General features: G+C 47.0%; 2 protein-coding genes across 2 annotated transcripts; both read left to right on the top strand.

Annotated features, from left to right (window-relative positions):
* The first annotated feature begins 3,044 nt into the window (after positions 1 to 3,044).
* On the top strand, positions 3,045 to 6,379 carry LOC147099829 (ferritin heavy chain, oocyte isoform-like). Its single transcript, XM_085969399.1, has 4 exons — positions 3,045 to 3,202; positions 4,531 to 4,677; positions 5,059 to 5,184; positions 5,533 to 6,379. The coding sequence occupies exons 1-4, from the start codon at positions 3,101 to 3,103 to the stop codon at positions 5,683 to 5,685; spliced, it is 528 nt and encodes a 175-aa protein (XP_085825525.1). The 5' UTR covers positions 3,045 to 3,100; the 3' UTR covers positions 5,686 to 6,379.
* Positions 6,380 to 9,396: 3,017 nt separating this feature from the next.
* On the top strand, positions 9,397 to 20,357 carry LOC147099828 (ferritin heavy chain B-like). The gene is made up of 6 exons (XM_085969147.1): positions 9,397 to 9,582; positions 10,782 to 10,928; positions 11,170 to 11,295; positions 19,016 to 19,162; positions 19,556 to 19,681; positions 20,028 to 20,357. The coding sequence occupies exons 1-6, from the start codon at positions 9,481 to 9,483 to the stop codon at positions 20,178 to 20,180; spliced, it is 801 nt and encodes a 266-aa protein (XP_085825273.1). The 5' UTR covers positions 9,397 to 9,480; the 3' UTR covers positions 20,181 to 20,357.
* Positions 20,358 to 22,978: the final 2,621 nt, after the last annotated feature.

Raw genomic sequence — 22,978 nt, 5'->3', positions numbered from 1 at the left:
GAGTCCCCCCCTGCCCCGGGCGCCGGAACGACCGGAGAGATCAGAGAGTACGTAAAAACGAACTCCTCCATGTCGCCCGGCACCGGAGACAGAGACAGAGGGCCTTCCTCTTCTGCGCCACCGGCCTCCGACCCAGCGGATGGGGTAATCTCATTTAACCCCTCGACGAGGTCGAGCAGCACCTGGGAGATGACCGGGTCACTTTGGGCGAGCTCATTATCCGAGGACTCGCCCGACCCGGACCCCAGGCCGCCCGACCCGTCGAGAGGTAACGGTACTGAAAGAGGATCTACTTCTGCCGCGGGTTGCTCCGCGACCCCCCCCACGGGCAGGGTCTCGTCCCCATCCCCGGGAGGCACGAGCTGGGCAGACACCTCTGCCTCAGCCCCCCTAGGGACAGGCGACCCCTGCCGTTCGCCCGTGATGGTATTAGCGGTGGGGTGTGGTGCAGTACCCGCGGCGGGCGACGACGCCTCCTGACCGGAGGGACCTTCCTCCTCCCGGTCCTCCTCCTCATCCAGGGGGTCGCGCCTTCTTTTAAGTGCGGAGGGGTAGAGGGAAACCTCCATTTCCGCACAGGCCTCCCCCGCTCCCCCCGGTGGAGCGGGTTTCTCGGGTCCCTCGGGCCCAAGCCCGGCCGCAGGTTCTGGCGCTACCGCCTCGGCGGTCGCGGCCACAGGCTCGGGCACGAGGTCCCCCCCGCCGCCGCACTCCGCGATTAACGCGGCGACGCTCTCTGGCGTCAGGGGCTCCATATTGTGGGGCACGCCCTCCTCGGGGGGACCCGCCCTCCGGTATTTACTTTTCCCCCGCGTCTTCTTCCCGACCGGACAACCCTCCTCCCCCCCCGCCGGAGGCCAGGATGGCATCGACCTCCGACGACGACCGCACCCCGGTGGTATTTGTTTGAGGGGGGGCACGGCTACACCCGGGGGGAGGAGCGGCGGCGGCGCCAGCTACGGCCACGCCAGACGATCTGGCGGCCTTGGAGGCGGGGCAGTTCTTACGGATATGCCCCACCTCCTTGCAGGCGTGCAACCGCACGCCGTCCGTCGTATAGAAGACGCGGTACGGGGTCCCCTCGCGGAGGACGGAAAAGGCCCCGTCCATCTCCCCCTCCCGCGCCAGCTGGATAAAGGCCTGGCGCCGGAAGGAGAAGACATGGCGAAGGCTGGGTTCCCAGAATCCGAGCGGGATCGGCGTAATCCCCGACCTCACCTCCCCAAGTTGGTGCAAGTGGGGGAGGAGGAGCTCACCGGAGATGAAGGGCGGGACGTTAGACAACACGACCCTCTGCGCGGTGGCCTCAAGAGGGTCCACCGGCAGGAAGGTCCCGCCCACGGTGAGCCCCTGGGCGATGGCCAGGGCCACCGCCCGCTCGGACTCCAGGAAGAACACAGCCTTCCCATACATCCTCGAGGCGGCGAGGATGGCTGAAGGGCCGACAACCCCAGCCATCGCCTTCACACATTCCTCGATAGTCATGTTGGGGTGAGTGTAGCTCTTCACCCCGAGCTTCTTCGTAATAAGTCGGAACGGTGACAGGGCAGCGGAAGGAGCGGGAGCAGCCGCGGCTTTGGCCGTCACCGCCGCATACGTTCTCGCTGGCCCCGTCACCGCCGAAGACGTCGAAGCCATACTGGGGTGATTTTTTGGGAGCTACACACACCCCAAGTCACAGGCCGTGTGGTATTAAGTGGCCTCAGTAAAAATGTAAGGTCTGCCACCGAGCAGAGGGAGTTTAAAGCCAATGGCCCACCTCTCCCCTTGATGGAATGATTGGGAGAGGGGCCTCCTCCTCTCTGCTCAAAGTGGCTATTGGTGATTTTAAGGGAGGTGCCCTTTGAGAGAGACAAAAGAGAGGGATAAAGAGAGAGAGAGGGGGGGTGGGTGAGAAGGAGGGGGGGGGCCCGCAAAGGCAGGGTCACCACTCTAGGTGGTATTTGGTGGGTGGGTGTCAGCAGGGGGTGCACTCCCCGATGGTAACAAAGTCTATGAAGATGATCTTCGGGCAGGGGGAGAAGATGTCTTCGCCTGGGTAGGCTGGAAAAAGCCCAGGCTCAGCCCCACACCAGGTCTTCTCGATGCAGGTAAGCGAGTAAGAGGCTTCACCTGGGCAGCTCCAGCCGACCCAGGCCAGGCTTTCCGGCCCGTCTTCTTTCCTCCCCCCGCCTAGAATACACAGTCTTTTGGGGAATGCCCAAAAAAGACACCCACCTGCAGATGTTGGAAGTAACGATGCAGCTCCTCCCCTCCTTCCAAGTAGAAGTTGGCTGGTGTTCCTCTCCCCTCTCTCCCTCTCCTGAGATGGAGGCCTTTCCTCTCCTCCTCTCCCTCCAGGCACCTCAGTTGTAGATGGTCTGGCTGTTGGTGGACTGGTGCTTCTCCTTCTTGCCAGGTCAGGAGGCCACCACGCTCTTCTTTCCTCCTGCAGCACTCTGAGGAAGCCAGAGACAACCTGCAGCACTCAGAGCAAGGCAGAGAATGATTCAGGCCTCTGGATTACTGGTTCACTAAATTTACCACTAGGCTACTGTCCCCTTCCCTTGGGGTCCTTATTGCCTTGTCAGCCAATGACACTCATTTTTCAAAGTTCTGATCCTCTTTTTGTGAAAACATAAATTTAGACAAATAAAAACTGTAAATAAACCATTAAAACTGTAAATAAACCAATAACACTTCAAATAAACCTTAATAATCAAATTAAAATTTGGTTCTCCAGCCCAATTATGCACTCCAGTCCCCGCGGCGCCCACCGGTCACGAAAATGATCGAGCGCGCCGGCGGACACCGCGTGCTCCAGCTCCAGGGCCACCCGGGCGCGAACATGGCCACGGAAGAGAGGGAGGCAATCCGGACGGACGACCCCCTTTCAAAGTTCTGATTGGCTCTGGGCGTCATCTCCCCTCCTCCCTTTACTTGATTGGTGCTCTGAGAGGCTGCCACTTCTGATTGGGTATTGAGGAATGTCACTCATCACCTAGGCGGCCACGCCCTGGATTATCCAGCAGTATAAATACTAGGAGTTCGGGGGGTTGGTTAAATCCCAGCTTCTTACTTCAACAAAGTTTAGATTTAGCAATAAATAATAATAATTAGGATGGCTTCGCAAGTGTGTCAGAACTATCACAAGGACTGTGAGGATGCTGTCAACAAGCAGATCAACATGGAGCTCTATTCCTCCTATGTTTATCTCTCCATGGTGAGTCTTGTATTTCTGACCACTTCATAGTGGAGTCTATGTAATGTTACTTTACTAAATTCTGTGCTGTATCTAGCCCACCCCTCAATCTATGCACAGTAAATTCATTTTTAAAGCTATAATTAATATAATGTAATTGATCATCTTGTGCATTAATTAAAAAACTGCCTCTCTGGTCCTTGCAGTAACTGAACCATATTCTGAGTATCTTAATGACTCTCTCTTTCCTGGGCTCTTGTGAGTGTGGTGTTGAAGTTTATATTTGGAATACACTCTGCATTCAAAGTGTGTAAATCAGAATTGTTATCCTCACTTCTAAATCACTCCATGGCCTTTCCCTACTTCGCTTTTGCAATGAGGGGATGTAATCTTAAAATTAGAAGTAGCCCATTTAGGAGGGAAGTCAGGAGGTACTTTTTCACAAGGGTGGTGGAAATCTGGAACACTTTCTTTACCTGCTTTCTCCTCCCCCCACCTCCTAGCTGTGGATGCTGGGACAATTGGAGCTTTCAAGACAGATGGTTTTGTTGGGTAAGGGTCTCGAGGGGGATGGAGTAAAGCTACAGGTCAGCCATGATCAAATTGAATGGTGAAGTAGGCTTGAGTGGCTGAATGGCCTACTCCTGTTCCTAATATTCTTAATCTCCTAGTTTTAAGTATCAGTTTGTGCCCTTCTGTCTTTTCTCTAACTCCCTTTGCTTTAATGGTGGTAAATCCTTCAGCCACTTTGACCCTACTCAGGGGAACTCTCCCTTAACTCCTCTGCTTTCCTACTTCTTGACCTTGACCAAGCACTTCAAATTCTGAAGGCTTATGAACCTTTATTCCTTGGTATCTGGTTCTCCTCTGAAATGCCTTGATTAGTGTTGAAGGTGCCAAATTAATGCTGCTTGTGGTAATTTTAGTTCCATGGGATGAATGTAGCCAGTAAGACTCAGACCAGTGTCTCCTCTTTGTACTACATGAACTGTGCACTGTGACTAGACTTTAATGGGTTTGCTTCTAATGCCCCTTGGCAATAGCTCTGGGCCAATAATTGTAAGTTACTATTTAATCTGCTCCCACCACCCTTTTCAGGCAGTTCATGCACTTGAGTTTGCTCATGTTGCCTCTTTTTTGCCATTTCCATTGGCCAGTTTCCCTATTGCTAGGGGTCAGATTGTCCACTCTACCAGGTTAGTGAAGTAAGTAGGCCTGTGCTAATGTACAACAAGTTCAGTAAGACTTGAACCCTTTTGAAAGAAAGCAAAATCCAGGTTGGCTTTATGTACAATAACCATGATAGGTCTGCTATGAGATACACAACGACTTTTCTGATCTCTCCATAGTCCTATTACTTTGACCGGGATGATGTTGCCCTGCGTCACTTTGCCGAGTTCTTCAAGGAGCAGTCACACGAGGAACTGGAGCACGCGGAGAAACTGATGAAATTCCAGAATCGGCGTGGAGGCCGAATCATCTTGGCGGACATCAAGGTTTGGCTCAATAAACGAGTGACCTTCTGTCTGGAACCCCTCGGACTGATTGTTTCAAATACTTTCTAAAGCAATTGGTTCCAATTTATAACAGGCCAAGTGGGTCCATGACAGAGTTTATACTCCACGAACCAGTTCCCACCGTGTGTCATCTAACCCTATCTGCATATCCTTTTATACACCTCTCCCTAGTACATATCTAGCTTCCCCTTAAATACATCTGTTATTTGACTCCGGTAGTTGTGTTGGCTTAATGCAGTAGTTCTATTTTCTTCAAACACATTGATTCATGGTAAGAGTAGACATTTGCACCCCTAATTTCCTTCAATGCTTGTTTGTTTAATCCATTGTACAGTGAACTGTCTGTATTTCCCTTTCCAGAAACCAGCGCAGGATGAGTGGAGCAATGGTCTGGAGGCGATGCAGAGCGCTCTGCAGCTGGAGAAGAATGTCAACCAGAGTCTGCTGGATCTGCACAAACTCTCCACTGAGAGGACTGACGCTCATGTAAGTTCTTGATGCTGTAATGTGGGCATTTGTTAAATTGGAGGTGGTGGAACCTTGAGCCTATTCAAAAGATCTCCATGCCCAATAGCTTTTGTGTTGGTGCTTCTTAGGTTTTTGATTGGTGGGAGCTTGGCCTACTGTGGACATTGACTAGTAAATGTGTCCCAGTGATTCTAGGATCTATGCCCCTATTGTGCAGGAAGTTTAATCTAATGATGCAGTAATTCCATTAATCTCAATTGCACCACTAGACTGTCCTGCAGTCCAAGAGGATTAAACACTCAGGGGAAAGCGAGGATGTTCCTTCAAATCTGCTGCTGGACATAACTAGTTTCCCTCTTTTTCCAGTTGTGTGACTTCCTGGAGACCCACTACTTGGATGAGCAAGTGAAGATGATCAAGAAGCTTGGCGATCACATCACCAACTTGAAGAGACTGGGAGCCCCTGAGAATGGCATGGGAGAGTTCCTGTTTGACAAACACAGCCTGGCGGAAGAGTGACTGAAGTGACTGCAGGGATGAAGCCTATTGTGTTTAGTACTTGTATTTATAATTGTGTGCGAGACTCCTGTCCTGTAGGGAATGATGGCTTGTGACTTTGTACAAGAGCTGAGACCTGGGCTCTTAATGTGAAATGTCACTAACTGTAAATAAACTGTTCAATATTGGACTGGATTTTGACTCTTTGTAAATTTTAGTAGTTTTTGTTCCAGTTAGCATAACTTGGTGACATTTCCAGTATTACACTAGGCTGTGCAGCAGTGTTGTCATGGGATTTGGTCATAGAATGGTTATAGCACAGGAGGCCATTCGGCCCGTTGAGCCCGTACGGCTCTCTGCAGGAGCATTTCAGCTCATCCCACTCCCCCACCCTTTTCTTCCTGTAGTCCTGCAATTTTTTTCTTTCTGGTATTTTCTAGTTCCCTTTTGAAAGCCACGATTGAATCAACCTCCACCACCCTCGGGTAGTGCATTCTAGATCCTAACCACTCCCTGCATAAAAATGTTTTTCCTCATGTTGCCTTTGGGCCTCCTGCCAATCACCTTCAATTGGTGGCCTCTGGTTCTTGAACCTTCTGCCAATGGGAACAGTCATATGAATTTTTTTTTTGCTGCTGTAATTTGACTATATTTAACTTGGATATTCAGACACAGGTTGAAAGATCTCCTTTCAATTGTAGGTATTTCTTGCAAATACTTCAATCTTGTGTTGCAAACGAAGGGCAATGATTCAGCATCCACAGTGCTCTGGGGTAGAGAATTCCAAAGATATCTTACTAGGAAAGTGTGAATACCCTATTGGGCTTTGTTCTGGGACCCCTCTCTTCCCCCACCATGGTTGACCAACCTGCCAACACTCATGGTCTTGGGTAAGGTATTGAAGGATGAGGAATCCATGTGGAACTATATTCCCACAAAATATAATCCTTCTGGAAGGAGTAAATGTATTTCATTAAATGAACAAAGTACAACCCCCAAGTTAAATAGATACTTTTCCTGAAACTCTCTTTTCCCCCCTCCCTGCCTGTTCCATCAATGTATAAACCCAATACCAGCAGCTCCTCCATAAATGTATTGATTGGTATTCAGGCCCATTGTGCAGTTCGCACCAAATAGCAATCATCCTTTCCAAATCCTACTGCATCTCCATTTGTGTCCTTCACCCCCAGGAATGGATTCAACCGTTGATGCTGAAGCTGCAACACGCCAGTGTTTACACGCTAATTTAGGAACTTAGCTGAGAACTGCAGCGGGTGCAATGAAATTGCCGTCTTCAGCCATTCCACGTTGATGTCTTTGCAGCTCTCGGAGGCATTTCTGGGGTATCTGAGTTCCCCACATTTCACACGACGATGAGCCGCAATTCTACGAGTCGGGATGGGTTTGCATGCTGACGGGTTTGATGGCTTCATGTTTCAGACAAAACAAAGTCTTCAGCTCACTCGATGTGAAAAACTTTACAGGCACCCGTGTTTTAAGAATTACATCAAATTTACAGCACAGAAACAGGCCATTCGGCCCGACTGCTCCGTGCCAGGGTTTATGCTCCACACGAGCCTCCTTCCCGCCCTTCTTCATCTAATCCGATCAGCATATTCTTCTACTCCTTTCTTACCAAACTTCACCTTAAATGCATCTCTGCTCTTCGCCTCAACTACTCCATGTGGTAGCGAGTTCCACATTCTAACCACTGAAGAAGTTGCTCCTGAATCCCCTGTTAGATTTATTAGTGACTATCTTATACTTATGGCCCTGAGTTCTGGACTCCCCCACAAGCGAAAGCATTGCCTGCCTCCGTTCCGCGGCTATGTTCGCGCCCGGGTGGCCCTGGAGATGGAGCACGCGGTGTCCGCCGGCACGCTCGAGGCCTTCCGAGACCGGTGGGCGCCGCGGGGACTGGAGTGCATCGTCACCCCGGCCGATGTCATTCTAATCTAAGTTGATAAGCCTTATTTGACGTTTTCCTTAAATTTGCAGATAAATTGTACAACCAAAAGGAGGGACAACTGATCCCTGGCCGATGTTACTTTAATTTAAGTTGATAAACTTTATTTGACATTTTCTTAAGCTGCAGATAAATTGTGCAACCACAAAAGACCACAAGTGAAAGCATTTTCTCTCCATCTGCCTTATCAAAACACCTTCATCATTTTAAAGACCTCTATTAGGTCACCCTTCAGCCTTCTTATTTCTAGAGAAAAGAGCCCCAGCCTGTTCAGTCATTCCTGATCGATATAACCTCTCAGTTCTGCTGTCATTCTTGTAAATCAAATGTGCACCTTCTCCAGTGCCTCTATATCCTTTTTGTAATATTCTCCTTAGAGCAGAGAAGGCTAAGGGGAGATTTGACAGAGGTGTTTAAAATCATGAAGGGTTTCGATAGAGTAAATAAAGAGAAACTGTTTCCAATGGCTGAAGGGTCGGTAACCAGAGGACACAGATTTAAGATGATTCGCAAAAGAACCAGAGGCGACAGGAGGAAAAACTGTGTTACACAAGGAGTGGTTAGGATTGGGAATGCGCTGCCTGATGGGGCGGTGGATACAGATTCAATAGTGGCCTTCAAAGGGGAATTGGATAAATACTTGAAGTAGAAAAAATTCCAGGTTCCTGGGGAAAGAGCGGGGAAGTGGGACTAACTGGATTGCTCTTTGAACGAGCCGGGACAGACTCGATGGGCCGAATGGCCTCCTTCTGTGCTGCACTATTCTATGATTCTATGGAGACCAGAACCGTGCACCGTACTCCAAGTGTAGTCTAACCGAGGTTCTATACCAATTTAACACGTTGAACTCGGGTGCGGTTCGGCTGCAAGCACTCCCCGCACTGAGGTCAGAACGGCACTAATGGTAACTGTTTGCATCTCACAAAATCTATGAGGTCGACGTTCACCCCGCTCCGTGCCGATACATTTCCTACAGTCTGACTACAAAGAAGTACAGCCCTGGTAGCAGCTCCCCGAGTGACGGGCTAGAAAATACACCCCTGTTTTTCTGTGAGAAATTCCTGTCTTTACATCCGAAGGGATTGTGTGATGGGGAGAAATATTTAATGGAAAGTCAAGCCTCATGGGTCCCGGTTCTACAGAATCTGAAAATGTGAATGAATAATACTCTGGTGTAGGTTCCATAACACACAAAGGTGTTTCCAATCAATTTATTCCATTTTTTGAATATTAATTCATGGGATGTGGGCGTCGCTGTCAACGGCCAGAATTTCTTGTCCGGCGCGAGTCTCCCTGGAGAAGGTGGTGGTGAGCCGCCTTCTTGAACCGCTGCAGTCCGAGCGGTGAAGGTACTCCCACAATGCTGTTAGGGAGGGAGTTCCAGGATTTTGACCCAGCGACGACGAAGGAACAATTGTAGGAAAATACATCGATAGCGAAGGATGATTCTCAGCACCTTGAGCTTTTCGAAAGCAGCAAATTGTCATTTAATTCAAATGAGAGCATCAAACAACGAGAGACTTTCCGATTTGAAGAAGGTCAAGGACCCCAAAAGCAGTGACATCACCGAGACTGATCTCCCAAACCTGCCGGTTTTCCATAGCTCTGATTGGCTCTGGGTCTCTCACCCCCCTCCCCCACACCCCCTCTCCTTTGTTAATTGGTGCCTGGATTCAGGAAAGATTCCTGATTGGCTCTCAGCGATTGTCAATCATCATTGGTGATGTCATTCCTTGTTTGAATGCAGGCTGCCCCACTAGTATAAATACAAGAGCTTGGGTTAAAAAGAGTCAGTTCTTGAATTGTCTAGGTGATAGTGAGCAGTAATAGTATAACAGATAATAGTGAAGATGGCCTCCCAAGTGCGTCAGAACTACCACAAGGACTGTGAGGATGCTGTCAACAAGCAGATCAACATGGAGCTCTATTCCTCCTATGTTTATCTCTCCATGGTGGGTCTTGTATTCCTTGTTGCTGTATTGTGAAAAGTTGGAAATTCTGCAGTTCCATGAACTGGTTTTAAACTATATTTCTCTTGACTTCCTTACCTGGGGAAGCAATCTTTGGGCAGTGAGTACTTCAGGGTGATCTTGTTGAGTTAATGGCTTGCTCCTTGTAGCAGCTGCACTCTGTTGACCAGGTTTAATATATGGAACTAGCTCAGCTGCTGCCTGAGTTTGTAACAAGAACACAAACCTAGTCAAGTGACTGTTGGTGCTTGTTGACATGAAACAAAGTTCAGTTTCAGTGGGGTGACTGTAGTGAGTGACATGTTGGCAGGTCCTCACTGGCTTTCTCTTTAACTGGAAGTGAAGTCCTGGGAATCCTGGTGTTGAAGCCTTGTTCACTGAGCCTAGATCTTTTGCACTACATTGTAGTGTAAAACTACTGGAATTGAGGAAGTTTCTCCTTCCATGCCCAATGTTAGTTTAGATTTGGAAAAATAAGCATTTATATAGTGCCTTTTGACTACCTCCCAAAGTGCTTTTGTAGCCACCTGTTATGTGGGAAATGGAGCAGCCAATTTGTGCACAGTAAGCTCCCACAAACAATGAGAATGATCAGATCATCTGTTTTAGTGGTGTTGGTTGAGGGATAAATATTGTCCTGGGAAACTGGAGAGAACTCCCCTGTTCTCTGAAGTAGTGCCTTGAGATCTTTCACATCCACCTGAGGACAGACAGGGCCTCTGTTTAACATCTCATCTGAATGATGGGAAGTAGAGGAGGGACTACTTACCCAGCAGTAGAGTTTAGTTTGACTGGACATGAAATATAATCCTCCACATTAGTTTATAGTTTTGTGTTATTTGCTAGTTGAATCTTTCATCCTGGTTTTTTTATTGGGAGGAGAAGCTGTCCAACATGTTCAGATTAGTGAAGTGAATTGTATTTTGCTAGTTAACCAATGGCATCTTGAGGCTTAAGGGATATGGGGAGAAAGCAGGGACAGGGTACTGAATTTGGATGATCAGCCATGATCTCATTAAATGGCGGAACATGCTCGAGGGGCCGAATGGCCTACTACTGCTCCTATCTTTTTTATCTCTTTTTTTGCAAGATTAAGAACTCTCTAACTAGATAAACATAATAATCTTGCATTGTATTTGAAGATCTAGGTCTGATGAAGCTGTTTAAAATTCTCTCCACAGTCCTATTACTTTGACCGGGATGATGTTGCCCTGCGTCACTTTGCCGAGTTCCTCAAGGAGCAGTCACATGAGCAACACGAGGATGCTGAGAAATTGATGAAATTCCAGAATCGGCGTGGAGGCCGAATCATCTTGGAGGACATCAAGGTTGGATTCAATAAATGAGTGGCCTTCTGTTGGGATCCCCTTGTTTCCAATACTTTCTAAAGCAATTGGTTCCAATTTGATTCCATGGTTCTGGTGGCTTAATGCAGTAATTCTATATTCCTGTGACACATTGGTTCATGGTAACATGGAATTCTGGCTGCATTTCACCCCTGTTTTCCTTGTGCTGTCTTGTGTATTTTTGTTTAATTCATTGTAAGTGAACTGTGACTTTCCCCTTCAGAAACCAGAGCAGGATGAGTGGAGCAATGGTCTGGAGGCGATGCAGAGAGCTCTACAGATGGAGAAGAATGTCAACCAGAGTCTGCTGGATCTGCACAAACTCTCCACTGGGCACACCGACCCTCATGTAAGTTCTTAATGTGGGTTTTTGGAGGTGGTGGAACCTTGCTGTCCTTGAGCCTATTCAATATTCCCCATGCCCAATCGTTTTGTGTTGGTGTCTCTCCTGGGTCCTTAAGTGGGTTGGGGAGAGGACTGGACAGTTGGCCTAATGTGGACATTGAGAATAAAGCTGTTGGTGTTCTTAGCATCTATTGTACAGGAATTACTGGTTCATTGGAGCAAATTTACATCATCTCAATTACACCACTTGACTATCCTCCAGTCCAAGAGGATTAAAATCCCAACTCTAGGGTGGGGGGAGTGGTTGGGGGGGGAGATCATGTTCCTTGATATCTGCTACTGGCCATAACTAGTTTCACTTTGTTTCTTTCTTTCAGTTGTGTGACTTCCTGGAGACCCACTACTTGGATGAGCAAGTGAAGATGATCAAGAAGCTTGGAGATCACATCACCAACTTGAAGAGACTGGGAGCCCCTGAGAATGGCATGGGAGAGTACCTGTTTGACAAGCACAGCCTGGGGGAGAGTGACTGAAGCTTATTGTGTTCAGTACTTGTGTTTGTATAATTGTGGGGGAGACCCTGTCCTTCAGGGATGGGTTGTGTGACTTTGTACAAAGAGCTGTGAGACTGTCACTAACTATAAATAAACTGTTCAACATTGGACTGGATTTTGTCTCCTTGTAAATTTGAGTGGTTGCTTATTTTCTGATTAACATTTGGTTGTCTTCAGACAAGAGCTACACTGGGCTGTGTTTACACAGAATGCGAGAGGTTGCAGCCCCTCTTTCATTATTTGAAGGGGCTGCTCAATTTTTGGCTGCACTTCAGTCCCACGCTCTTGATCTTCGGTCACCCGGTGCGGAGGGAGCAGGCAGATTGGAGCACCTCCTCGTAGGACTATTCCTGGGCCTTCCCAAAAAGGCCATTAACTGGTCCAAGCAGCGGGCGGTCGAGGGAGTTCTTCGGCTCACCTGCCTTCCTCTCTTCTGTGGCCATGTTTGTGCCCGGTTCTCCCTGGAGATGGAGCACGCGGTGTCTGCCAGCGCGCTCGAGCCCTTCCATGACCGGTAGGGACTGGAGTGCATCATCATGCCCAACAACCAATTTTTAATTAAGTTTCATTTGATGTTTTAAGTTGCAGACAATTTGTTTAAACACCCAATCTAGTCTAGCGGCATTGTTCTAATTCAAATCGGAGTTCCAACTGGCCTTTATGCGATTCCTTTCTTTGAAGAAAATTTGTGGGGGTGGGGGGGGAGAGATGAATACTCTCTTCATGGAGTCCCATTGGCCTAGAACCACACTGGACTATGTTCCAACTGCCAAAGCTGCCACTTCTAAGCCTAATGGAGAGTTGGAGAATAGAGCAAGGTAACTACAGGATAACCAATTAGAGACTTGGTCACAGTGTTAGAGCTTTGAGTTTTGACCTACCTTGGGTGAAAATCCAAGGTTATTCTCAACATGCCTGTATCACATGAATACGTGTCAGTCCACCAGTCCCACTTTTCCTTACTTCATCTTTAATTCAATAGTATTCCACCTTTGATGCACTTTCTTAGCCTGTTCTTTGCTGTTGATCCCACAGTGTTTTGATCCTAGCGGGAGCACGAGGTATCCACGGAATCCCAGCACTGTCCTTCCCTCGCAAGATTTAGGGAAACGCCAGTAACTCTCATCTCAATGATTTACTGGACTTCCTGTTCCACCAGAGAAGATTCAACAGTCTCCTCGCCTCTTTGCATTTGTACTTTCCTCCTGGACAGTCAAACATCAAGAGATTAATCACTGAAACAAGTCTATACCAGATAGTCTCTTCTCACAAGTGGGACAATATCTACACAACCAGCACTACACACAGTGATTGCCAGCAACTGGGTCCAGACAGCAGGGGGTCGTTCGGCCCGACTGCCTGTCTCTTGTTCGTGCCCGGGTGGCCCTGGAGATGGAGCACGTAGTGTCCCCGGCACGCTTGAGGCCTCCCGCGACCAGTGGGTGCCGCGGGGACTGGAGTGCATCGTCACCCCCCGGCAAACCAAATTTCAATTTAATTTGTTAAGTTTCACTTATTGTTTTGTGTTTAGTTACAGTCTGTTTGTTTATGGGTTGCTCAAAAAGAGTACACCCAGTGATTGCCTCTCTCTTCCTGCAATCCCCCCAATCCCGTCAGCTTAACTCAAACATCCTTTCCCTGGCGGATAGACCAGACTTACCCCAGTACATGTCAAATACATGGAATGTACTCGTGCAAAAGGTAATATTTAAAACATTACAAAAACACACATACACAGTTAACCATCATTTAAAGCTGGCATAAATCTAATAATGGGGGTGAGGCGGACCTACAAATACAAAGGGATCGGGATAGGTGGGTGGAAAATGGCATATAATGTGGGAAAATACAAAAGAATGAGACTAGGGAAAAGAAAGACTTGAATTTCTATAGCGCCTTTCACGACCACCGGATGTCTTAAAGCACTTTACAGCCCATGAAGTACTTTTTGAAGTGTAGTCACTGTTGTAATGTAGGAAGCATAGCAGCCAATTTGCACACAGCAAGCTCCCACAAACAACAATGTGATAATGACTGGATCATCTGTTTTTGTTATGTTGGTTGAGGGATTAATATTAAAAGAAAGCACAATTTACACTTCATCTAGAGCCATCCTTTGTTTCTTAACCTGTCCCATTACCATCTCCCTTTGCCTTGAATATCTCTCAATGTCTCTTAATCTCTCCTGCCTTCCATCCTATCACAGACCTTCCCTTTTGTTCTTTCCTCCCCTCCCCCCTTTCCCAGCCTCTTCACTTGCTTAAGAATCTGTTCCATTTCCGGCTTTTTTCCAGTTCTGACGAAAGGTCATCGACCTGAAACGTTGACTCTGTTTCTCTCTTCACAGACGCTGCCTGACCTGCCGAGTGTCTCCGGCATTTTCTGTTTTTATTTGAGGGATAAATAGGACAACCCAGCCTATCCAATCTTTCCTCATAGCTAAAATTCTTCAGCCCAGGCAACATCCTCGTAAATCTCCTCTGTACCCTCTCCAGTGCAATCACATCCTTCCTGTAATGTGGTGACCAGGACTGCACGCAGTACTCTAGCTGCGGCCTAACCAGTGTTTTATACATTTCAAGCATAACCTCCCTGCTCTTATATTCTATGCCTCGGCTAATAAAGCAAGTATCCCGTATGCCTTCTTAACCACCTTATCTACCTGTCCAGCTAACTTCAGAGATCTGTGGACATGCACTCCAAGGTCCCTCTGATCTTCTGCACTTCTCAGTGTCCTACCATTTAACCCTTGCCTTGTTAGCCCTCCACAAATGCATGACCTCACACTTCTCCAGATTGAATTCCATTTGCCACTGTTCTGCCCACCTGACCAGTCCATTGATATCTTCCTGCAGTCTTCAGCTTTCTTCATTATCAACCACACAGCCAATTTTTGTATCATCTGCAAACTTCTTAATCATACTTCCTACATTCAAGTCTAAATCATTGATATATACCACAAAAAGCAAAGGACCCATTACTGAGCCCTGCGGAACCCCACTGGAAACAGCCTTCCAGTCACAAAAACACCCTTCGACCATTACCCTTTGTTTCCTGCCTCTGAGCCAATTCTGGATCCAACTTGCCCCTTTGCCTTGGATCTCATGGGCTTTTACTTTTGTGACCAGTCTGCCTTGCAGGACCTTATCAAAAGCCTTGCTAAAATCCATATAGGCTACAACAAACGCACTACTCTCATCGACCCTCCTTGTTACCTCCTCAAACAATTCAATGAAGTTAGTCAGACATGACCTTCCCTTAACATATCCATGCTGACTGTCCCTGATTAATCTGTGTCTTTCTAAATGAAGATTTATCCTGTCGCTCAGAAATGTTTCCAATAATTTTCCCAACACCGAGGTTAGGCTGACTGACCTGTAATTATTCAGTCTATCCCATTCTCCATTTTTAAACTTCTTCTTCTTCTTCTTTGGCAGTCCCTCCGAACCGAGGATGACTTGCTTCCACATTAAAAACGAGTTCTCAGGTGACTGATGAGTCCAATGCGGGACCTACTGTCTCTGTCACAGGTGGGGCAGACGGTGGTCGAAGGGGCGGGTGGGTGGGGTGCTTGGGTTGACGTGCGCTCCTTGCGCTGCCTGCGCTTGGCTTCCACTTGCTCCCGGCGAAGAGACTCGATGTGTTCGGCGCGTTCCCGGATTCTTCGACTCCACTTTGTGCGGTCTTGGGCCAGGGATTCCCAGGTGTCGGTGGGGATGTGACACTTTTTCGAGGAGGCTTTGAGGGTGTCCTTGAAGCCTTTCCTCTGCCCACCTGGGGCTCTCTTGCCGTGCCGGAGCTCCGAGTAGAGCGCTTGTTTTGGGAGTCTCGTATCGGGCATGCGGACAATGTGACCCGTCCATCGGAGCTCATCGAGCGTGGTCAAAGCTTCGATGCTGGGGATGTTGGCCTGAGCGAGATCATTGACGTTGGTGCGCCTCTCCTGCCAATGGATTTGCAGGATCTTGCAGAGGCAGCGTTGGTGGTACCTCTCCCGTGCTTTGAGGTGACTGCTGTACATGGTCCCTTTTCAAACATCGGTATCACGTTAGCAGTCCTCCAGTCCTCTGCCAGAGAAAATTGGAAAATGATGGTCAGAGCCTCTGCTATTTCCTCTCTTACTTCTGAGCGCTTGTGTTTGTCACATTCACCACACGCTCTTTCACTTCACCTGACCCGCTTTGCAGACTCACTGATCTGGTTGGATGTTGCCTCAAACCCGCAGATACCTGAAAATGACCAACCCACTGAACCACGCAGAACTATTAAAAAGACACTGACTCGCAAACAACGGAGGATTCAATTAACCTGGGCAAGGTGGCCCTCAACTGGTCCAGGCAGAGTGCGGTCGATGGGGGGGGTGTTCGCTCCAGCTGCCCGCCTCCCTTCCGCGGCTACAACCAATGCCTGGGTGTCCCTGAAGAGGGAGCACGCGGTGTCTGACGGTTCCCTTTGAGGCTTTCCATAACCGGTGGGCACCAGAGGGACTGGAGTGCAGAGTGGATCCAGGGAACTCAATTATAATTTTAAAGGTTTTTATGTTGGTTTTGTCATAATTTGGAACTTATTGTTTGTGCCCCTTTAAAAAGGGGCCACTTATGGTTTAAGTGTTTCTGATTGATGATTTAATCGTCCCAATCGATTAGCCTAAAGATAAGCCTGTGATTCCAGATATTCAAACCGTGTTTGAGAAAAGTCAGGGCGATTGGGATCCTTCTTTTTTTTCTATAAATTTAAATTCCCCAGCTGCTGTGGGAATTTAAACCCAGGTCTTGCAGATCATTAGTTCAAGGCCTCTGGATGACTAGTTCAGTAACTTAACCACTAGGCTACCATCCCCTGCCCTTGGGGTCCTTATTGCCTTGTCAGCCAATGACACTCATTTTTCAAAGTTCTGATCCTCTTTTTTTTTGAACCCATAAATTTAGACAATAAAAACTGTAAATAAACTATAAAACTGTAAATAAACCAATAAAACCTCCAAATAAACCTTAATAATCAAATTAAAATTTGGTTCTCCAGCCCAATTATGCACTCCAGTCCCCGCGGCGCCCACCGGTCACGAAAGTGATCGAGCGCCCCGGCGGACACCGCGTGCTCCAGCTCCAGGGCCACCCGGGCGCGAACATGGCCACGGAAGAGAGGGAGGCAATCCGGCCGGACGACCCCCTTTCAAAGTTCTGATTGGCTCTGGGAGTCATCTCCCCTCCTCCCTTTACTTGATCCTCTTTTGGTAAAACCATAAATTTAGACACATAAAAACTGTAAATAAACCATTAAAACTGTAAATAAACCAATCAAACTGTAATAAACCAATAAAACTTCAAATAAACCTTAATAATCAAATTAAAATTTGGTTCTCCAGCCCAATTAAGCACTCCAGTCCCCGCGGCGCCCACCGGTCACGAAAGTGATCGAGCGCGCCGGCGGACACCGCGTGCTCCAGCTCCAGGGCCACCCGGGCGCGAACATGGCCACGGAAGAGAGGGAGGCAATCCGGCCGGACGACCCCCTTTCAAAGTTCTGATTGGCTCTGGGAGTCATCTCCCCTCCTCCCTTTACTTGATTGGTGCTCTGAGAGAGGCTGCCACTTCTGATTGGGTATTGAGGAATGTCACTCATCATCTAGGCGGCCACGCCCTGGATTATCCAGCGGTATAAATAGTAGGAGTTTGGGGGGTTGGTTAAATTCCAGCTTCTTATTTCAACAAAGTTTAGATTTAGCAAAAAATAATAATTAGGATGGCTTCTCAAGTGTGTCAGAACTACCACAAGGACTGTGAGGATGCTGTCAACAAGCAGATCAACATGGAGCTCTATTCCTCCTATGTTTATCTCTCCATGGTGAGTCTTGTATTTCTGACCACTTCACAATGGAGACTATGTAATGTGACACTACTAAATTCTGTGCTGTGTCTAGCCCACCCCTCAATCTATGCACAGTAAATTCATTTTTTAAAGCTAAAATATAATGCAATTTATCATCTTGTGTGTCCATTAACAAACTGCCTCTCTGGTCCTTGCAGTAACTGAACCATATTCTGAGTATCTTAATGACTCTCTTTCCTGGGCTCTTGAGTGTGTTGTTGAAGTTTATATTTGGAATACACTCTGCATTCAATGTGTGGAAATCAGAATTGTTATCCTCACTTCTAAATCATTCCATGGCCTTTCCCTACTTTGCTTTTGCAATAAGGGGATGTAATCTTAAAATTAGAAATAGCCCATTTAGGAGGGAAGTCAGGAGGCACTTTTTCACAAGGGTGGTGGAGACCTGGAACACTTTTTTTTTTTCTTTACCTGCTTTTCCCCCCAGCTGTGGATGCTGGGACAATTGGAGCTTTCAAGACAGATGCTTTTCTTGGGTAAGTGCCTCAAGGGGGATGGAGTAAAGCTACAGGTCAGCCATGATCAAATTGAATGGTGGAGCAGGCTCGAGTGGCTGAATGGCCCACTCCTGTTCCTAATATTAACCTTAGTTTTAACTCTCAGTTTGTGCCCTTCTGTCTTTTCTCTAACTCCCTTTGCCGTACTGGTGGTAAATCCGTCAGCCACTTTGACCCTACTCGGGAACTCTCCCTTAACTCTGCTTTCCTACTTCTTGACCTTGACCAAGCACTTCAAATTCTGAAGGTTTATGAACCTTTATTCCTTGGTATGTGGTTCTCCTCTGAAATGCCTTGATTAGTGTTGAAGGTGCCAAATTAATGCTGCTTGTGGTAATTTTAGTTCCATGGGATGAATGTAGCCAGTAAGATTCAGACCAGTGTCTCCTCTTTGATGTACTACATGAATTGTGCACTGTGACTAGACTCTACTTTAATGGGTTTGTTTCTAGTGCCCCTTGGCAATAGATCTGGGCCAATATTTGCAAGTTACTATTTAATCTGCTCCCACCACCCTTTCAGGCAGTGCATGCACTTGAGTTTCCTCCTGTAGCCTCTGGTTCTTTTGCCATTTCCATTGGCCAGTTTCCCTATTGCTAGGGGTCAGATTGTCCACTTGCTACCAGGTTAGTGAAGTAAGTAGGCCTGTGCTAGTTTCCATGTACCACAAGTTCAGTGAGAATTGAACCCTTTGAATTAAAGCAAAATCCAGGTTGGCTTTATGTACAATACCCATGATAGATCTGCCATGGGATACCCAACGACTTTTCTGATCTCTCCATAGTCCTTCTACTTTGACCGGGATGATGTTGCCCTGCGTCACTTTGCCGAGTTCTTCGAGGAGCAGTCGCACGAGGAACGGGAGCACGCTGAGAAACTGATGAAATTCCAGAATCGGCGTGGAGGCCGAATCATCTTGGAGGACATCAAGGTTTGGCTCGATGAACAAGTGACCTTCTGTCTGGGACCCGTAGACTGATTGTTTCAAATACTTTCTAAAGCCATTGGTTCCAATTTATAACAAACAGGCCATTTGTCCAAGTGGGTCTATGACAGAGTTTATACTCCACGAGCCACCCCCCACTGTGCTTCATCTAGCCCTATCTGCATATCCTTCTATACACCTCTCCCTAGTACTTATCTAGCTTCCCCTTAACTACATCTGTTATTTGACTCCAGTAGTTGTGTTGGCTTAATGCTGTAGTTCTATTTTCTTCTAACACATTGGTTCATGGTAACATTAGATATTTGCACCCCTAATTTCCTTCAATACTTTGTTTGTTTATTCCATTGTACAGTGAATTGTCTGAATTTCCCTTTCCAGAAACCAGAGCAGGATGAGTGGAGCAATGGTCTGGAGGCGATGCAGAGAGCTCTGCAGCTGGAGAAGAATGTCAACCAGAGTCTGCTGGATCTGCACAAACTCGCCACTGTTAGGACTGACCCTCATGTAAGTTCTTGAAGCTGTAATGTGGGCATTTGTTAAGTTGGAGGTGGTGGTACCGTGAGCCTATTCAAAAGATCTTCACGCCCAATAGCTTTGTGTTGGTGCCTTTTAGGTTTTTGAGTGGTGGGAGGTTGGCCTACTGTGGACATTGACTAGTGAATGTGTCCCAGTGATTTTAGGATCTATGCCCCTATTCTGCAGGAAGTTTAATCTAATGATGCAGTAATTCCATTAATCTCAATTGCACCACAACACTATCCTGCAGTCCAAGTGGATTGAACTCTTTCGGGAAGCTAGGATGTTCCTTGAAATCTGCTGCTGGACATAACTAGTTTCCCTCTTTTTCCAGTTGTGTGACTTCCTGGAGACCCACTACTTGGATGAGCAAGTGAAGATGATCAAGAAGCTTGGAGATCACATCACCAACCTGAAGAGACTGGGAGCCCCTGAGAATGGCATGGGAGAGTACCTGTTTGACAAGCACACCCTGGGGGAAGAGTGACTAAACTGACTGCAGGGATGAAGCCTATTGTGTTTAGTACTTGTATTTGTAATTGTGTGCGAGACTCCTGTCCTGTAGGGAATGATTGTTTGTGACTTTGTGCAAGAGCTGAGAGACCTGGGCTCTTAATGTGAAATGTCACTAACTGTAAATAAACTGTTCTATATTTTGACTGGATTTTGTCTCCTTCTAAATTTTAGTGGTTTTTGTTCCAGTTAACATAACTTGGTTACATTTCCAGTATTACACTGGGCTGTGCAGCAGCGTTGTCATGGGATTTGGTCATAGAATGGTTACAGCACAAGAGGCCATTCGGCCTGTCGAGCCCATGCTGGCTCACTGCAGGAGCACTTTGGCTAGTACTATACCCTGCCCTTTCTGTGGAGCCCTGCCATTTTATCCTTCAGGTACTTGTCTAATTCCCTTTTGGAAACAGAGATTGAGTCTGCCACCATCACCCTCTCAGGCAGTGCATTCCACATCCTAACCACTCGCTGCGTTCAGTTTTTCCTCATGTTGTCTTTGGGCCCCCTTCCAATCGCCTTAAATCTGTGTCCTCTGGTTCTCGACCCTTCCACCAATGGGAACAGTTCTATTACTTTTTTTGGCAGGGTAATTTTAATCTATTTAACTTTGATATTCTATGTATTTCTTGGAAATTTGTCGATCTTGTGTTGCAAACAAACTGCAATGCTGTAATGCAACAGCTTAATGTACAAAGGTGTGTTCAGCCAAATGAGCTAATGGGACCAGGGACCCCTGAAGCTTGGTAAGAAGTAGGTTTTAGAGTCTTAAAGGAGGCAGAGAGGTTTAGGGAGGGCATTCCAAAGCTTGGGCTCTAGGCAGTTAAATAGAAGTACTTGCTGCCATGGTGATGAATATTCCCCCCTGCCCTTGAGAGCTTGAAGAGAGTTATAATTTAGCCATTACAATGAAATACAAGTTATAATAAACACAAGGATGATTTGCTGTGACTGTGTTCTGTCATTTCAGTCCAATGAAGAGAAAGCTCTGGTTTCGCATTCTCTAAGAATTATATTTTCCCTGGGGAAGAGCAGTTTGTATTCAGTAAACTGCTACAGATCCCCATCAGTCATTAGCGGGGGTAACTCCGTTAACAAACTCACCACTGCCGCTATAGCCTTTCTGGGCAGAGAAACAAATAACTGCTGCACAGACCAGCAATGTTGGAGCTCACTGAACTCATGATAAGGGGATTACAATTGATGTGGTGGTGGAGGAGAATCAACAATTGCCATATCGGCTTGCTATCCACATAACATAATTAGAAGCAGGAGTAGGCCATGCGGCCCTTGAGCCTGCTCCACCATTCAATAAAATCATGGCTGATCTTCAATCTCACCTCTACTTTCCAGCCCGATCTCCATATCCCTTGATCCCACTACAATCTAAAAATCTATCTGAGCCTTGAATATAGTTAATGGTTCAGCATCCACAGCCCTTTGGGGTAGAGAATTTGAAAATATCTTACTGGGAAACTGTGAGTACCCTACTGGGCTTTGTTCTGGGACCACTCTCCTTCCCCCTCCCCCACCATGTTTGACTAACCTGCCAACACTCATGGTCTTGGGTAAGGTATTGAAGGACGAGGAATACGTGCGGAACTGTATTCCCACAAAATATAATCCTTCCGGAAGGAGTAAATGTATTTCATTAAATGCACAAAGTGAAACCCCCAAGTTAAATAGATACTTCTCCTGAAACTCTCTTCCCCCTCCCTGCCTGTTCCATCAATGTATAAACCCAATACCGGCAGCTCCTCCATAAATGTATTGATTGGTATTCAGGCCCATTGTGCAGTTCATACCAAATAGCAATCATCCTTTCCAAATCCGACTGCATCTCCATTTGTGTCCTTCACCCCCAGGAATGAATTCATCCGTTGATGATGCTGCAGCTGCAACACGCCAGTGTTGACAAGCTAATTTAGGAACTTCGCTGAGAACTGCAGCGGGTGCAATGAAATTGCCGTCTTCAGCCATTCCACATTGATGTCTTTGCATCTCTCGGAGGCATTTCTGGGGTATCTGAGTCCCCAAATTTCACACGACGATGAGCCGCAATTCTACGAGTCGGGATGGGTTTGCGTGCTGACGGGTTTGACGGCTTCATGTTTCAGACAAAACAAAGTCTTCAGCTCACTCGATGTGAAAAACTTTACAGGCGCCCGTGTTTTAAGAATGACATTCAATTTACAGCACAGAAACTGGCCATTCGGCCCGACTGCTCCGTGCCGGTGTTTATGCTCCACACGAGCCTCCTCCTGCCTTTCTTCATCTAATCCGATCAGCATATTTTCTATTCCCTTCTTACCAAACTTCCCCTTAAATGCATCTCTGCTCTTCGCCTCAACTACTCCTATGTGGTAGCGAGTTCCACATTCTCACCACTGAAGAAGTTGCTCCTGAATCCCTTGTTAGATTTATTAGTGACTATCTTATATTTATGGCCCTGAGTTCTGGACTCCCCCACAAGTGAAAGCATTTTCTTTCCATCTACCTTATCAAAACACCTTCATAATTTTAAAGACCTCTATTAGGTCACCCTTCAGCCTTCTTATTTCTAGAGAAAAGAGCCCCAGCCTGTTCAGTCATTCCTGATCGATATAACCTCTCAGTTCTGCTATCATCCTTGTAAATCAAATTTCCACCTCCTCCAGTGCCTCTATATCCTTTTTGTAATATTCTCCTTAGAGCAGAGAAGGCTAAGGGGAGATTTGATAGAGGTGTTTAAAATCATGAAGGGTTTCGATAGAGTAAATAAAGAGAAACTGTTTC

Source organism: Somniosus microcephalus, chromosome 28 (assembly GCF_052327205.1).
Source record: "Somniosus microcephalus isolate GS21.2 chromosome 28, FLI_Smic_1.0, whole genome shotgun sequence".
NCBI lineage: Eukaryota > Metazoa > Chordata > Chondrichthyes > Squaliformes > Somniosidae > Somniosus > Somniosus microcephalus.
Note: the sequence above shows the minus strand (reverse complement) of the source record. Positions and strands in the feature narration are given on the sequence as shown.